The sequence below is a fragment of the Eptesicus fuscus genome, chromosome 20, assembly GCF_027574615.1.
Source record: "Eptesicus fuscus isolate TK198812 chromosome 20, DD_ASM_mEF_20220401, whole genome shotgun sequence".
NCBI classification, from domain to species: domain Eukaryota; kingdom Metazoa; phylum Chordata; class Mammalia; order Chiroptera; family Vespertilionidae; genus Eptesicus; species Eptesicus fuscus.
The window spans coordinates 14,892,733-14,910,446 of record NC_072492.1 but is presented as its reverse complement, the minus strand read 5'-3'; the positions used below and the strand labels follow the sequence as shown (position 1 = coordinate 14,910,446).

The following is a 17,714-nucleotide window of genomic DNA, read 5'->3' as shown; positions in this document are numbered from 1 at the left end:
GTGGAGAGCATGGCGCCATGGACTCCCTTCAAACCAAGACATCTGTTCTCGATGTATGTAAACGGGTAACTCTAGATACAGGACGCCGATCTGCAGGCTAAAGGACCTTCAAGTTCGCCGGACTGTGATCTTTAACATCGTCCCTAATAGGGTCTCAACCAGCTTCCGCTTAAACATCTCCAATATCTAGAGCAGTTGCAGGACTGAATGGAATCAAAATCTCTCCCCTGAAATTTCCCACCTTTGGCACTAGTTCTGCCCACATCTGGAACACATCTGCTCCTCCCGCCTCCGTGACAGGCCTTCCCTTTCCCAGAGGACATACCTAGTCCCTGCTCACACCTGAGCCTGGTCTGACCACTGCGCTGCAGAGCATGCTTGGCGCCTGAGTCAGCTGGAAGGGCACCGGCTGCTGCAGATTGTGTGGCTCTCAGGCTGCATCCTTGACCCGGCCCATCTCTCCCTGACCCGGCCCATCAGGGGCACAAAGGCCACGTTTCTACTCACCCAGGTGCTGGCACATTGAACAGCCCATAGTGGCTGCTTGGTTTGCACTTCTCCATTGGCTACAAGTCAAATTAACTAGCCAATTGCCACGTCAAAGGCCAAATTCATTTCTGTGCCATTTCAAATTAAATTCATAATTAATATAGTTATCATTCCGCCTCAACAACTCCCACATGAATCCTTTTACCAGACAACCGAGGCGGAGTGGCTCCACACATCTGGAACATTTCTTCCATCTCTACTGCATTTCTGCCCCCAAACTGGCTCCGTGTGATTTCAGGGGGAGGAAATCAGAGGATGAGGATCTAAAAGCCAGCAACTCATCTTGGCAAATGCGCCTTTCTCACACACCTTTTCCTCAGCTTCCAAATTCACAGTTAGCCAAAATACTTAGTGCCAGAGCATTTCGGGTATTTTGTTGAATTCCTCCGATGAGAAACACTGATGTATAAGAGTAACCTCTGGGGTGTCAGGCCATATAAACAGAGCAGCTGCTATTTCTGTTTCAGACGAAGCTGGGACCCAGCTCGGAGGCGGGCACTACTGCAGGGCCGGGCGAGGAAGAGAGCCAGGCCTCTCTCCCCATCACAGCCTCCAGCTGGCTCCTGAGTCAGCCGGACGCGCCGGGGCTGCCATGCACTGTGCATGTCTCATCTGGGCTTTTGTGTGTGCAAAGAAAAGCTTTTTGTTTCTGCTCCGGCCACCCTGAGGCCCAGTACATAATACTTACATCCAGTCCCAAATCCTAAAGTCTGCTTCTCCACTTTTAAAATCATGTACTTCATCTGAAGTAATTTTCATTTAAAACTGAAATGTCCTTTTTCTATTGAAAATAAAATAATAATTTAAAAAAAAAAACAGTGTTAATTACACTACGAAAAATGTCTCTCACTTTGAGACAGTTTGAGCCTTGGGTTGCCAATGGGCACTCATCCCAAGGGTAGTTTCCTGTTCCCTGAAGGTTCTGGAAGGGCATTTCCATAACTCACACCACCCCCCTTTCCCTCAGGAGATCGGACTTGCTCAGTCCCCTGAATGTTCTGGGATGGGACCAAGAGTCCCTTCCATTCAGAAGCCCCAGTCACAGCAGGGGAGAGGAGGGATGTGTGGGCTGCAGCCGGGGCTCCCAAGGAGATGCTGGCAGGAAGGAAGTTCTGTTCCTTGGGCCCCGCCCCTTCCCTACAGCTCCTCTCCCAGCCAAGCTGACCTGGTCACCAGCTGGTGAACCCAGGGACTTCAGGAACCCCAGGTTCGGGACTGCTGGCCATACGTCTACACAAACTCTTCACCAAGTAACAAAATCCAGGGTGTTTTCCACTCAGCAAAACTGACAACTGCCTCTCAGTTCAGCCCGAGGGTGCCTTCTGCTTCCAGGCGGGCAGAGCCAGGCTCCATCACCAGGCCAAGCCCTCAGCACGCAGTCCCGGGCCAGCCCGCAGCGCCCATGTGCACACCAGCTCCGGATTCTGCGGCTACACTGAAGTTTCCGGAAACTCATCTATTTCATCGAACGCGTTGAGGGTGGTTTTGCTGTTGCTCCTGGAAGAATCTTGGATTTTGTTGAAATCTGCTTTAAAAAAAACAACAACACTATTTTAGAAATACAGCAGTCTGCAAGGTCGGTAATTCCATGTCTCAGTGCACCACCCAGTTTGCCGCTGCCCGACTTTTAGAAGTTATTCCAACTAGGGTTCTAAAACATCAGAACTGGAAGGGACCGGAGAACCGATTTAACTCAATCCTCCCATTTCACAGATGGGGAAAATCAGGGCCCTCAGACTCAGTTTGCCCAAGGTCACATGGCCAGACAGGAATGGCTGTCACACGTCCTACCTGTCCGTCTCACGGACCCGGGATCTTCGTTGAGGAAGGAGACGTGTGTTTTCCATTCAGTCCACTTCACCTCGTTGATCCTGTGAGTGTAATAATCATTCGCACTATTTCACAACTGCACCTCATTAAACACAAACATATAGCATGGCATTTGGGGGGGTCCTAGACAGCTCCCCTCTGTCTGTCCCAGGGATCAGGGTTTGAAACCTGCCCAAGTCCCCATTTTCCCAGGCCTCCAGGGCTCAGTCTCCTCCCAGTGTGTGAGACCCCAAAACTTAGAGAGGCATAACGGGGACTTCTTCAGACAGCAGCAGTGTGCCTGACTGGTGAGGGGCAGTTCTTGGGGAAGGAGGGAGGGCAGTAAAGGAGGAGGGAGGGGGAGGGGTTAGGGCCCCAGCTGAGAGGATGTGAGGGTGTGAGGATGAAAAGCATAGACGATTAACTAGGGTTAAGGTGGCACCAGAAGGTGGTTGGGATTCAAACCCCCAAAGAGTGAGCAGTGTCTATGGTGTTGAATCACAACTGGCAGCAGCAGTTTGGCTAAAGTTCACACTCAGAGACCATCTCTACAGTGAATGTGCCAGAATCAGAGACAATTACAGTGGGAAGTGATGGCAGGGGCGGGGCGGGAGGGGCGATTTCAGTCAGAGAAGTAGAAAGGAAGGTGGTCTGTAGGGTCAGGCAGTCAGATGGGGTAGGAAGAGATGAACTGGGCAGGAAAGACAGTCATGGCAGGTGCAAGCGCTTTTTTAAAATCAAAAAACTTGGTATTTGTCCAAGGTAGCTGTCTCATTTCCATCGCCAGTGACAGTGTGCCTCCGATCCCCTAGTGTCACTGAACCCGCAGAGTGGACAGAAGGACAGAGGGCCACTTGGAAAACCTTTCCCAAGCCCTCCACTGGAAAGGGAGAGGCTGTGGGGGCCCCTCCACCCCCACAGAGAGGGGACCGAGGCAGCAGAGTCTCCCTTCCTGTCCTTCCTGCCGCTCAGGAAGCCTCGTCCCAGGCCAGCGACCCCGGGTGGGCACATGCGCCTTCTGGGGGGTCCAGAACAGAGCATGGCTGTGGGCGGCACGCAGGGGCAGCACTGCTTCTCCAGCATTCACCGACCGGGCCCTCCTGACCCACCAAAGGCCGCCCCGAAGGGCCCTCCCCCTCTGTTACCGCAGACACAGCCGGAAATCTTCCTCTGCCACTTTACACAGCTCTCCCGTCCGGAACCTGCTCCGCAGCCATTCTGGCAACATCTTCTCAAACTCCAAGATCGTCCTGGCTCTCTGGGGACAGAAACCAGCCTAAGCACGTCGCTGAGGAGCCAGCCCAGGAGCACAGTTGTGTGTGAGTGGTGCATACATGCATGCACACACATACACATACACACAAAGTGCACATACACAAGTACATGTACACGTAAGTGCATGCATACATACACACAAGCACACACACTAAGTACACACCCACAAGTGCATGCACACATTCACACACAAGTGCACACACACAAAGTATATACCTACAAGTGCATGCACACATACACACAAGTGCACACACAAAGTACACACCCACAAGTGCATGCACACATACACACACAAGTGCATGTGCACACACCACCACACAGCCCACTCCAACCCCACTGGAAGCTTAGTGCATAGATCCTGAAGTTCAGCTAATCTACAGAATTCAAAAATGAAAAACCAGAAAGCTTGGGGAAGGTGTCCAAATTGCTGTAAACATGACATAAACAATGTTTCTGGAAGTCCAGGTGCTTCCTAACTGAAAATGTTAGGATCCTGGGTCCCACAGTGACGGGAAGTGCAGGCGTCATGCGGCCCCATTTCCACCCCAGGCTTGGAATCCCCTCGGCGGCTTTCCTGGCAATAATTTGTCCAATCTCTCCTAAATATTATCGACAAGCCGATGAAGAAGGCCCTAATAACTAGAAACTTCCTTGTGTCAAATCAAAGCTTTTTTCTTGTAGTTGCCCCGTATACTTCAGTGCTGCCTTCTGGGGTCATAGAAGGAAGTTGCTCCCTCTGTCACAAGCTCTGCAGGTATCTGAAGAGATAGCACCTTCTTCAAGCCTAGCTTCAGGGCCATTTTTCCCGCCCTCTCCAAAGCCTGCTCACCACCTCTGGCCATTACTGTAGTGGTGTCCTCAGCATGTAAGGCCCACAGTAGGTGAGGACGGTTGAGGCCAGGATGGAGGAGAGCAGAATTATGACCTCCATTGTGCTATGCCCTTTTACTCCTCTTAATGTAACCTAAGGTCACATTTCAACATCCACATATCACACCATGGCTCTGAGCAGAGCTCTCCCATAAGCCTGAGTTGCTCTCACACCTGCTGTTGACCCTATACTCAAGGAACCGAGGCGAATGCTTCCTCAAACCTGGCCAAGCACAGGGAGCTTATGCAGGTTCCCAGGCCCCACCCCAGCTCCACCAGTGCTGATGGTCAATAGCGTGTAGTGAACCGAGTCCCCGTGAAGGCTCCCACACCAGGGTCTCCACCAGGCTCACCTGCAGGCGCCAGATGCGCTCACTCTCCTTGGAGACGTTCTCAACGGTCTCCCCCATGAGGGCGATGAGCATGTTGAGGAGGAGGACGAAGGTGAGGATGACGTAGGTGATGAGCAGGAACAGGAAGAGGATGGGGTACTTGGAGTTCTGCTGGATGTTCAGGTCGCCCAGGCCTATGGTGAGTTTGAAGAGTTCCAGCACAGCGTCGCTGAAGCTGCCATAGGAGCTGCAGTCCTTGTTGTCCTCGGGACACTTCTCAATCAGCGAGGCCAGGGCTGGGAGGACATACCAGGGTGCTCTCGTCAGCCTCTGGGCCTGGTTAATTACCCAACAAGCTCATGCCTACTTGCAGGTACACACATGCCCCCACACACTGCAGGCCCGCCTCCTGCCCGCTTCTCTGGCCCTTTCAGTTCCATCTCCAGCCCCAGCTCTTCCAGAAGAGCTGGTCCTCTGCAGGAAGCCCTTCTTGCCTAACAAAGCCCATACCCTTCTGTGCCTCCTTTACCCCACCGTCCGGCCCTTGATCGCTCGCAGCCTTGCAGAGTTGCTAATTATAATCTATGTGTGGCCCTGGCTCCCATCCAGGCTTTGACTCGCGACTTCCTGTAGCCCAGGTCCTCTCTACAAGACTGTGAGGTCCTGAGTGTCCTCCCAAAGCTCTGTAGTGAGATCCCCTGGCCAAGGCCTGAAGCCCTTTCTTCTCTTCTTTCCAACACACTACAGCAGTGGCTCTTTGCTGGCTGGCTGGCTGGCTGGGGTGGGTGGGTGGTTGGGTGCATGGGTAGATGGTCAAATTAATGAGTAAATAGATGGATGAATAAACACGATAATGAAAGATCAAATAAATAAGCAAATTATGACGTAGAAAGGGTATCAGGCAGATGGAAACAGCTGTTTAACTTCAAATGCCAGTGACCACTGGGGGAAAAAACCGGCATGGAAATATAAAACCTAATCTCCCCATGCAGAGGTCAGAAATAGAACCAGGTTATGCTGTTCCCATCTGTTGTAAATGGAGAGGTTTTAAGAGGAGGCTCCGCATCCCGGGTCCCCAGCAGACCAAAGGCTCTCACAGGTCTGTCTGAAGCAAACCCTGAGAATACATAACGTGGAGGGCCAAAGGGGATTACCTCAATTCATTACTTCCCTCCTAGGGAAGGCCATCAATCAAATTTCATCAATCAAAGGCCATCAATCAAATTTCTGTGAATTCATTTCCCCATCTGTAAAATGGGGCCAGAAACACCTGCCCAGCCTCTCTCAGGCTGTGAGGGTCACGTGGGTGAATGTGAAAGTGGGAGGCACATCCCACAGTGGGGATGGATAAGAGTGACAGGCTTGGTCGAATCCTAGAGTCTAAGCCTCAGTCACCTTATGATCAGGGATCATGATTCCCCCTTGATTGATAGGCGAGAGAAGTAAAAAGATGATGATTGGAAAATGCTAAGCACAGCAAGGCTCTGTTGGTTGCTGATGTAATTGCTGCTGAGGCTGCTCTGTGCTTTGTCATTCTGACATCTGTATAAAGTGCTTTACAAAGGTGGGCGTTACTATTCTTTATAAATCAATTACCTACTCCGAATCCAAGTAAGAACACGATATATACAAACAAGAACTTCAGAACATCATGCAAAATGACCTACAAAGAAAAAAGAATGATTTGAGGGCAAGATCTGAGGACACAATCACCGTACACCGATCTCGCTGCTTCCCACGCTCTCCCAGGCTCCCGCCCTAACCATGGCCTCAACTCAGGCCGTTCTCCCTTACCCTTGGCCACGGCCCCCTGGCGCTCCAAAGCTCAGCTCTGGACCCCACCTTCTCCAAGAAGCCTTCTGTTCCTGCTCTCCTCCCTCCTCCCCGCTCCCTCCTGGAAGACAGTCGGTCTGTGGCCCTGCTGATTCGCCCCCCTGTCCCTGAGCACCTTTCTTCACAGTCTCACATCTGGGATCCTCCCTCCTCCTGGGGCAGTGGTGTGCTGGAGCCAGCTCATACCAGCTCGCCAGAGCTGCCTATTACAATTTCCTGAATTGTGTGAGCTGGTTGTTAAACATGGCCACTATTAAATCATATCAACTTATAAGTAAATATATTATATGAAAAACAGAGATAATAAATAGTCAAAACTCATCACTTCTTAGTTATTTTACTACATTTTAGAATTATCTATGCTCGCAAGGTTATTTACATCTATTGTAGCTATATGGTGGAAATACCATTAATAGTGTTACTGTGCATCTCTTCCCAGCTCTGTGTTCAAAGATGTCATGTTGGTAGCTGGAACCACTAGGGTGGGAGTAATTATACCATAGAAATTGGTAAATGTGTCCGGCCGGTGTGGCTCAGTGGTTGAGCATCAACTCATGAACTAGGAAGTCATGATTCGATTCCTGGTCATGGCACATGCCCAGGTTGTGGGCTCGATTGTGTGTGGGAGGCAGCCGATCAATGATTCTCTCTCATCATCGATGTTTCTATCCTTCTCTCCCTCTCCCTTCCTCTCTCTAAAATAAATAAAAATATTTTTTAAAGAAATTGGTAAATGCTACAAATCAGAGATTGACTCGTTGTTTTGTTGATTGCCTAGATCTAGATGTAAGACAGCCATGGAGAAAATGTTAAAGCAAATTTCACTTAAAAATGTGTCCTATCTGTAGCTGCTACATTGTGAAGAAAACAATAATAATGAAATAGTCTTCTAGTATTTGAACACTATTATCCAGCTCAGCAAAGACGTGGCTCACATCATTGACAAACAACTGAAGTTCTGCCATGTCTTCATTTTCACCTTCATTTTATTCCTTAAAGAAAAATATCAACCAACACTTATGTTGGAAGAACACTCGTTTGTCGGTTGAAACCATTGGTTAGCAACAGATACAGGCGTTCAACAAAAATCAACAACTTGCCCTAACCGGTTTGGCTCAGTGGATAGAGCATCGGCCTGCAGACTCAAGGGTCCCAGGTTCGATTCCAGTCAGGGGCATGTACCTTGGTTGCGAGCACATACCCAGTGGGGAGTGTGCAGGAGGCAGCTGATTGATGTTTCTCTCTCATCGATGTTTCTAAAACTCTCTTCCTCTCCCTCTCCCTTCCTCTCTGTAAAAAATCAATTAAAAATATTTTTTAAAAATCAACAACTTACTCAGTGAGACTCAACTAGCTACGTGGAATTTACTATAGGCAGTATTGTATACTTTATTAGAAAGGAAACTGTGTATTACCTCCTTTAAATAGTAAATTTTATAATAAACATTTATGTATCTGTGTGTGTGTAAATTTTATAATAAACATTTATGTATCTGTGTGTGTGTGTGTGTGTGTGTGGGTGTGTGTGTGTGTGTGTGTTTCCCAGAGAGCCAGTTGTTAAATACTTACCAGCACACCACTGCCTGGAGCTGAGAACGTTCCTTCCCCAAGTCTATCCCTTCTCAATGCCCAACAAGCCCAGGCATTTTAGGGTCTGCACACTTAACGCTGACCAAAGGCAAATGGGGACAGCGGCATTCGGAATAAAGAGCAGCAGTCTGCCCTGTGCGCAAGCCCTCTTTGCTCTCCAGACCTCAGTTTCCCCATCTGAAAAGTGAACATCCTCTGAGGGCCCTCCCAGCCTGCACATCTCTGATGCTCGGAGGCCCCAAACCAACCTTCTGGATCATGACGCTGTACATGCCCATGGACTGGAACCCCCGCGTGTAGTAGAGCATGTTCGCCCAGCCCAGGGCCATGGCCAGCACGAGGCAGGCGAGGTACTCTTTGTAGGCAAACAAGTACAAGAAGACAGACAGTATCACAAGCACAGCTTGGACAAAACTGTTCAGGAGACACAGGAGACAAGGGCCTTACTTACTGCTCAGCATCAGGGCAGATAGTCAAACCCCCACCTCCCTTTAAACCCTGAACCGGCACCCTGGTGGCTGATGCTGAAGAGACGGATAAGGCTGCCCAGACCTGTTAGACTGCGCAGTCTGGGGCCAGCAGGGGGCTGGAGCAACGGACTTTTTAAAAGCACAGATCCCCAAGGCCCCATCAGATTCTGGTTCAGAAGACCTGGAGAGCAGCCCCGGAGGCTGTATATTTTTAAATCACGCACATGATTTCCTTTTTAAACCCCTCTATGATTCTCACATAGACTTGGGAACCACTGGGGTAGAGAAAGGATGCAATGGATAATTGCATGTGTAATCAAAATGATAAAAGCTGAAAACATCTATACTTATAACCCAATCATAACAAAAGTATCCTCAAACCTACTTTTTTTTTTTTAATCTTTTAACAGCATGGACTGACCTGGAGATGATTATGCTAGGTGAAATAAGCCAGTCACAAAAAAAAAATAAATACTGTATGATTTCACTGATATGATGTACTTAGAGTTGTCAAATTCACAGAGACAGAAAGTAGAATGGAGGTCACCAAGAACTGGGGGAGGGGAATAGGGAGGTGTTGTTTAATGGGTATGGTTTCAGTTTTGCCAGATGAAAAGAAATCTAGAGATTGGCTGCACAGCGTTGTGAACACTTAAAAATGGTTAAGGTGGTAACTTTTATGTTATGTGTATTTTCCCACAACTTAAAATGTTTCAAGTACCATATATACCAAATATACAAGATCAAAATCTACTCCTAAACAGTGTCTGTTGTGGTATCTACACTCACAGGACCTCAGTAATTCATGCATTTTAAGAAGCCAACATTCTTCAATGCATGCTGCAGGTTCCATCAGCCTCTGCTCATTCAGAGACAGGTCCTCTGAGGTCAGCTGCACACGACCTCCTTCAGACAGGTCTGGGCTAGGCTTTCTGGCAAGAGCCCAAGGGTAGCCAAGCCTGCACTGGCATGAGGAGGAGATGATGGAGTGGGACTGGCTTCAGTACCACTGAAGTTCCGAGTGACTGTGAGGAACTCGCTTCCCTGCTCTGGGCCTCAGGTTCCGTACCAGCAGATGAGACTCAGTGATTCCTCAAATACTTTCCAGCTCTGACCTGCCAGGGTCCAAGATGGTACTTCTAGGCCCCATGCAACTTGGAGGAACTGGGCTGGAGCCCTCCATAAAAAGGGAAACAGCAGTGCTGAGCCTCTCCAGGCCCTCCCCGAGCTGCCTGCCACCTGGGGCTCTGTGGCAGGGTGGAGTCAGCCATCCCTGCAGCCAGATGAGGGGCACTGTCCTAGCGTTTTCTGGGCCTCTCTCTGGGCATCTATGTGTCTCTCTTACCAGAAGTGAGAGAGGCGGTCCCTAGCCATGGGAGCGTAGCAGAATGGCTGGGACGGGGCGACATGGTAGGGCACTTGTTTCAGAGGGACACAGCAACCACCATACAGGACCTCAGCCCTGCCTGTGAGGTGGCGGCCAAGGGGACGGGCCTACTTACAAGACAAAGTGAAACCAGGCATCCGAGAGGATGGACTGCAGATCTGAGGGTCTCAGCAGGAAGATCGCGATGCCCTGAGGCCACAAAGGAAAGGAAAGCTTCAGCCTCTTCCTGCCTCTCAGTCGGGGGGTCTGAGGATGGGGGTGTCTCCCCAGGCCTGAGACTCAGTGTGTGAAGGCCCAGCCAGAGCCCAGGTGAGGGCTACTGAGGGGCCCTGTGCCTGGAGGGCAGAGGTGAGCTCAGGGTGCAGGCTCCTCCGATCTTTGTGTATCTCTCGCTCTCACCCTCACCCCCACCCCAGAACCTGCAACGCAGCACAACATGTAGCTACCTGCCATCCCCCAAATACAGGGATGGCAAAAGTAGGTGAATAATAATAATAAAGAATACAATAATTAATAACTAATGACACAAGAATCAGCTCTGTGTTTCGAGTACTCACAACTGTGGACCTACTTTTGCCCACCACCTTGGAGCCTTAGTTCAGACTGTTCCCCACGCCCGCTCGGGAATGACCTTCTCCGCCATGTCCTCAGGCCCACTCCTACCATGGTGAGTGCCATCTCTGCACTCAAGCCTTCCCTCCTTCCCCTGCCCCCAGTAAAGGTCATCTCTTTTCCTCTGAGCACTGGTCTGAACCCAATGCAGGGCCTTTTCACCGTCTATCGCAAAGTCTAGAAGTTTGTGTCCCTCAGAAATCCCCTACCAGACTGTGAGCTCAAAGAGGACGACTCTTCCCTCCCTATCACCTCCCCCAGGGCCCCACATTAGATGATGTTCAGAATCTACCTGTTGACTCACTGGTTGGTTGGATGGATGGATGGATGGATGGATGGATGGATGGATGGATGAATGGACCAATCAAGTGATCAATTGATAAACAGATGGAAGGATGGAAGGACAGAGGGTAAGGATGAATGGGTGTTCAGATGGATGAATGAGTGGCTGGGTCACTGAGAGAGGGCAGGTGATTGAATGAGTGGACAGAGAGGAGAGGAAGATGGGTTACTGAGTGGCTGGGATGGATAGGTAAATGGCAAATAGATGTTCAGATGGATGGAGGGGCACATAGATGAAGCAGGTAAGATAGACCTGCTTAGTTATTTATTTCCACTTTGTAACTAAGAAATCTAAAGCTTAGAAGGGGAATGGCTCCACAGAGCCCCCAGTAGTAATGGCAGAGCAGGGTGGGATCAAAACCAAGCCTACTGTCACCTGCCTGCATCGCAGGCCAGTCCGGAGGGTTTAGTGGCCCACTCACCTCCTTCACAGAGATGCACATGGCCCAGATGAGCACGAACATCCTCCCCAAGAGCTGCAGCCACCCCATCTTGTGCGTCAGGGCCAAGGGGTGTGGCAGGGCCTGGGAACAAGGGGAGGAATGGATGGTGCAGGATGGGGAGTGAGGAGGGCAGGGGTAGTGCCAGCACTGGAGGGGCCTTGCAGAGCCCTCAGGCTGGGCCAGAGCCAGCAGGGAGCCCGATCTCTGCATGGGGCTAGAGGAGGAAAAGCAGACCCCGGCCCCGCTTTCCCCACCCACGCTGGGAATCCAGAGCTCCACAGCGAGGAACATGCTAACAACCCTCACACCTCCTTACAGGAGCCCATCCACATTCAGACACTCCCAGGACCATCACAGTCAAATAAAGCTGAAACTCTGTGCCCGGGATAATGGATGGAAACTAAGGCCCAGAGGGGTGGGAAATCTTGTGTAAGTGACCTACCCCGCCCCCCTCACTGCCCCACTCCCATATCCTGTGGCCCTCACATCACAAACACCCAATCAGCTCTAGATTTAGACAGAGCCTGGGCTCTGGGTCTCCTAATTCTCTAGTTCTCCTCCCAACATGGGTCAGCCTGAGGCTGAGCACCTGGGGCTTAGCCCAGCTAAGCTCCGGAGACATAATCAGTTCCCTAGGAACTGTGAGGGACGACCATTAGGGAAGCCCAAGAAAATCCCTTGGCCTCTCTGGGCCTCGGTTTCCCCATCTGCACATGGGGCGGCTCCAAGCTCCTGCAGCCCTGACCACCCCACCCTCCCCATCAAGGGGCCCACGTACCTCCTCCTCCCGGGGTCGGTAGTAAGAGATGAGAGTCAGGGTGATGTTGTAGAAGAAATAAAAGAAGAAGGACAGGAAGAACATGTACTTGGCAAACTTCTTCCACTTTATACGCAGCAGCGTGTGCAGGGGCTCCAGGGTCAGCATCTCGTGCCGGTTCTGGGGGTACACCACCACAGTCACCACGGAGACCAGGGGAGAGGAACCATTGTCAAAGGCCCCCATTTCAAAGGAAGCCCTGAGACAGCACTGCCCAGCAGGGGGCAGTCATTATGTCCAACGGACTGGTCTGGCAGGAAATGTCAGGAGAGTAATTTCCAGCTCCCGAGGCTCCTTGCCACCGGGCCCAGGCGGCAGCCAAATGCCACAGGAGCTGGGCTCCCAGCAGGAGCATCTGCTGCTCCGTGGGAAGCAAGGGCTGGAAGGGAGAAGGAGTATGACTGAGGGTCTGGCTCCAACTTAGCCCCTCTTCGCTGTGTAACCTTAGGAAAGCCCCTGACCTTTCTGGTCCTGCATCTCCTCATCTATACAACTGATATCCATCAAACTGCCCTACCCACTAGGCTGCCCGGAGGGTCCATGAAGAACCCAGACAAGGCAAGCTCTGGGAAGCATGGTTCTTGGTAAAATGGAAAGACTGAAGATTCATTTTCCCCCAAAGCCAAAAGTTCTCACTGCTGGTCCTATCTCTTCCCCTCACCGCCCCTTCTTGCCTCCTCCAGGGAGGCCTCCCTAATTGCCACAACTATGCACTCCCTGCCCCTCACTTGGGGCCAGGTTTGGGGGAAAAGGGGATTCTAAGCATGGCCACAGAGAATGAGTGGGGGCAGGGGGGAGAGAAGATCTACACCAGCCATCCCCACTCCCACCAGCATATCCACACTGCCCAGGATTCTAGGGTCAGGAGACCCTCACCCAAGGAGCCCTGGGAACAAGTGAACCCCACATAGGCCCTGCCATATTGTGCCAACTCTGCCCACTAAGGCAAAGAAATGGGGGATTGCAGCCCTAACCGGTTTGGCTCAGTGGATAGAGCGTCGGCCTGCAGACTCAAAGGTCCCAGGTTCGATTCCAGGTCAAGGGCATGTACCTTGGTTCCGGGCACATCCCCAGTAGGGAGTGTGGGGGAGGCAGCTGATTGATGTTTCTCTCTCATCGATGTTTCTAACTCTCTCTCCCTCTCCCTTCCTCTCTGTAAAAAAATCAATAAAAAAATATTTTTTAAAAAAAAGAAAGAAATGGGGAATTGCAGACATGTCCAGCAAGTGGCATGGGGTCTTCCCAGTGTCCCCAGAGCCCGCCCCTCCCCCCTGGCCCTTCCCCAGCCCCCTGGGAGACCCACATCAATGTTGGTATTGTAGACAATGATTTCCAGCACCGAGTTGTCTGTTGTGGTATCTACGTTGGTGAGGTCGTAGAGCGAGGATGATACGGGCCCATATGCCCAGTCGGTGAACTTCCTGGACAAGCTCCGGAGTGGCTTCTCCTTGATCTCACGACAGAGGATGTACTTCAGGATCTGGGGACAGAAAGTGGGACTTTCAGCCACAGAATGGAGCCAGGAAGAGGCTCTTAAAACCCAGTTCAGTGAAGAATCTGGGAACTGACAATTATGAGAGATAATTTCTGTTTGGCCTGGATCTGAGAAGAAACTAGAAGTCTTCCAGCTTCCGCATCCCACCCTCAATCAAGACCTGCCAGTTGAGGCTCACTGCTCTGGCCAGACACACGGAGATGTAAGACACCAGCCTTACAGAGAGGCGGGGGACCCCTCTAAGTCAGTCAACCTTGAACTCTGCTGCATATTAGGTCACTTGGGAACATTAAAAAGTCCCACTCCACCCTGGCTGGTTTGGCTCAGTGGATAGAGCATCGACCTGTGGACTGAAGGGTCCCGGGTTTGATTCCGGTCAAGGACACGTACCTCAGTTGTAGGCTCAATCTCTGGCCTGGTTGGGAGGCTACCAATCAATATATCTCTCTCACATTGATGTTTCTCTCTCTCTGTCTCTCCCCTTCCCACTCTCTCCAAAAATCCTATATAATAAAAGCATAATATGCAAATCAACCGAATGGCTAAACAGTGGAACGACCATCTGGATGAACATCCCAACAACCATCTGGGACCACGCTATGACACCCACTGGCACCAGGCCAGCCAAGGCGGGTGCGATGCGATTGATCGCCCCGCAATAGGAGGTCCAGGCCAGGGGCCTGTGGGTGATCAATGGGGGGAGGATAGTGCGGGCTCCACAATCTCCCCAAAGAGGGAGGCCCAGGCCACCGACTGGCGGGCTGCAGTGGGTGGACGGGGCCTCCCTCTGTGAGGGAAGCCCGGGTCCTGGGTGCCGGAGGGAAGCCGGTGCTGGCAGGCAGGGGAAGGAAGGCCTACTCTTGCACGAATTTCGTGCATCGGGCCTCTAGTAAATAAATAAATACATATATACATAGTCCCACACCACTGACTGACTCAATCCAAATCTCTGCCAGGCATCTGTAGCTTGTAAAGCTTCCTGGGTGGTCCCAAAGGGCAGGCCGGATGGGTAGCCTGCTCTCCAGCTCACTATGCCCCGAAAGCTGAGTTTTGGGGGTACCCTAGCACTCTGGGGGCCAGGGCTTCCCAAGGCCCGGCAGGAGGGACCTGTTAAAGAGGACAGTGTCAGAGCCCTGATCTCACGTGAGTCAGTGGGGTTCCCATCTCCTCTCACGCAGGAGCCTTGTCTGCACAGCCCAGGCAGAGAGCTTCTAGAGACAGGACAGGTCTCCCCAAAGTCAGTATCTGTGTCTTAAGCACAGAAAGAGAGGAAGTGGGGGGGGGAGGGGGGAGGGAGGGCGGAGATGGGAGACACAATTCCTCCTTTGTTAAAGCTGTTCAACATTCCCTCCTCCCCCAACAAGACAATGAAAAGGTCCCTTGTGGGACCAGCCCTGACCACTGAACCAGGGCCCAAGGCCCTTGGGGAACCCGTTCCCCACCCCCCACCTTGATCTCAGACCACGTGTGGCTCCAACCACCAGGAGATGTGAGCCCACCCCAGCTCAAGTCTCCACCAAGGCTCCCAGGTAAGCCTTGAGTTCCATGGCCACATCACATGAGCACAAAGGGCCATTGCAGTTACGTGCTCTGCTGGGCTCTTGGCTCAGAGTTTCAACCTGAGGGGCAGCTGGGATCGCTCCAGAGTCGGGACTAGCAGCCCATTGGCTCTGGATCCAGAGCAGCCATTCTGGGGCTCCTGTCCTCAAGAGAGGCTGAAGGCCCCCAAGGGTCAGACACTCAGCACCCACCACCCAGGAATCCTCAGCCACAGGCATTTGAGATTGTGTCATACAGCCTTAAGGCTCCCCCACTCTGGCCCCAGAGAGGGGGCTCCCAGGGCAGGAGATAGAAGAAACATGGAGAGTGAGGGACTAAATCCAGAGGGTGGGCCTGCGCACTGCATCTCAGTGGCTCTGTGTGGTCATCAGAACAAACCCAGCTCGGCCACAACTGCACTTCTGAACCTAAGAAGTTCCCCTGGCCGAGGTGTGACCTATGGGGCCTCAGGCTGGCAGATGGTAGCGTGCCTCCTGCCCTCCCACCTGCCCCCAAGCCTCACCTCGGCCTTGCCCATCTTGGCGGCCAGCTGCAGCGGGGTGAGGCCGTCATTGTTGCGCATGGTCTCCAGCTCCCAGTTGCCACTCCTCAGCAAGATCATGTCATACATGCGCTTAACGAAGTCATTCTGTGTCTTAAAGTCTTCGGCCACCGTCACCAGGGCATGTAGGATGTTGTTGCCCCGTGAGTCCTGCGAGGTGATGTCTGTCTGCTCGTTCTCCATCAGCAGCTGCACGATCTCGGGCTGGTTGGTACATGCTGCCAAGGCAAGGGGTGTCTCGCCTGGGGGAGGGAGAACACTGGGGTTCAGTTCTCTCATGGACCAGAATAGTGTTCCCCAGGTCCCAGGACTGAAGCCCATATCCTGACCATCTCAGGAGGATCGACCCCTGAGGCTTCCTCTCCCCAGCTCCCCTTGATGGGAAGAAACTGAAGCTAGATCATTGCAATAACCCCTTCTCTAAAACACACCAAGCATTTCCCTACCTCAGGGCCTTTGCACAGGCTGTTCCCCTACCTATAATTCTGTTTCTCAGATACCGGCATCACTCCCTCCCTCACTTCCTTCAAGTCTTTGTTCAAATGTCACCTTTTCACTGAGTCACCCTAACTGTCCTATTTAAAATTGAAACCCACCTCCTTGCTGCCCTAGAACTCTGTTTCCACTTCCCCTGCTTTACTTTTTATTTTTTTCAATAGCATTTATCATTTTCTAACATGTTAATTAACATTTTTACTGTGTTTATCACTGATGTTCCCTTTCCCATCTAGAATGTTAACTTCCATGAGGGGAGGGGCTTTGTTTTGCTCAGTGGTACATTTCAAACACCTAGAACAGTACCTTCTGTATACAGTGAGTGCTCGAGAAATAGTTAAGAATGAAGGCAGGTGACACACACCGGGTCGGTCACACAGCAAGCCCGAGGCAGAGCCAGGACTGGAGAGCAGGTCTCCTGCGGCTCCCCTCCCAAACTCCGTCCTGCCCCCTTTCTTCATCCCACCCCACAAATGTTTCCCAACACCGGCTTCAACCAGGCCTGATACTGGGCAATGGACTGGACAAGACCCGTCCTCAAGGCCACCCAGCCCCATCTAGCCCTGCTGATGCAAAAACCACCCAGAAGAGAAAACAGGTCAGTGGTAGTCAGTCAGGGCTGGGGTGGGGTGGGGTGAGAAGCAAGGTTGACTGCAAAGTTGTACCAGGAAAATGTTTGGTGTGACGGAGCTGTGTGTTCCCTGCCCTAGCCTGGTGGTATGCCTGTGTGGCAACGAACAGAACTGTAAGTTAAAATGGGTGAGTTTCACTCTATCTAAATTACACATTGGAAAAAAAAATATATTGTTCACCTATAACATCCCAACCCCAATTGCTTTTGGACTCCCTAACCTGTCAGCCAGAGAATTTTCATACTCACACTTTTGACTCGGTTTGCAGTCCTGAGGCACTGAGCACAGAGGCCAGAGGCCAGGGCTGGCAGCCAGGACGCCCACACCAGTCCTGCTACACTGGGCCGCTCATCCCCCTGCTCAGAGCCTTCTCTTCGCCTGTGACCCAGGGCTCTGCTTGCTTCTCCCTCCCAGGTCACTGTTCCTCTTAGGCCACGGGGGTGCCTTCTTAGAAACCCCCTCCCTGCAGGCTCGCCACCTCCCAGCCACGCCCTCTCTGGCCCAATTCAGAAGGGTCGCCCCTGCCCCCACACCGGACCGGGTTCTGCTCTCCCCGGGACAGCTCAGAGCCGGCCTCCAGCCCCCAGCCCCTAGCGCCTCTGGGGGCCGAGTCTGTGGGGCGGCCCCCCCCCTCCGCCCTCCTTCCGGACCCCGCCCCCCAG

The 17,714-nt window shown here is 51.9% G+C and overlaps 1 protein-coding gene across 1 annotated transcript in view; it reads right to left on the bottom strand.

Annotated features, from left to right (window-relative positions):
* Window positions 1-1,979: 1,979 nt before the first annotated feature.
* TRPV3 (transient receptor potential cation channel subfamily V member 3) overlaps window positions 1,980-17,714 on the bottom strand; it is a 32,530-nt gene continuing 16,795 nt past the window's right edge. The window contains exons 8-18 of the mRNA XM_008156770.3: window positions 15,887-16,167; window positions 13,633-13,809; window positions 12,291-12,449; window positions 11,492-11,593; window positions 10,231-10,304; window positions 8,507-8,672; window positions 6,432-6,498; window positions 4,857-5,131; window positions 3,504-3,616; window positions 2,341-2,420; window positions 1,980-2,074 (exon numbers count right to left, since the gene is read on the bottom strand). Coding sequence (XP_008154992.2) covers window positions 1,980-2,074; window positions 2,341-2,420; window positions 3,504-3,616; window positions 4,857-5,131; window positions 6,432-6,498; window positions 8,507-8,672; window positions 10,231-10,304; window positions 11,492-11,593; window positions 12,291-12,449; window positions 13,633-13,809; window positions 15,887-16,167 — 1,589 coding nt within the window. The remainder of the gene's footprint in view (window positions 2,075-2,340; window positions 2,421-3,503; window positions 3,617-4,856; window positions 5,132-6,431; window positions 6,499-8,506; window positions 8,673-10,230; window positions 10,305-11,491; window positions 11,594-12,290; window positions 12,450-13,632; window positions 13,810-15,886; window positions 16,168-17,714) is intronic.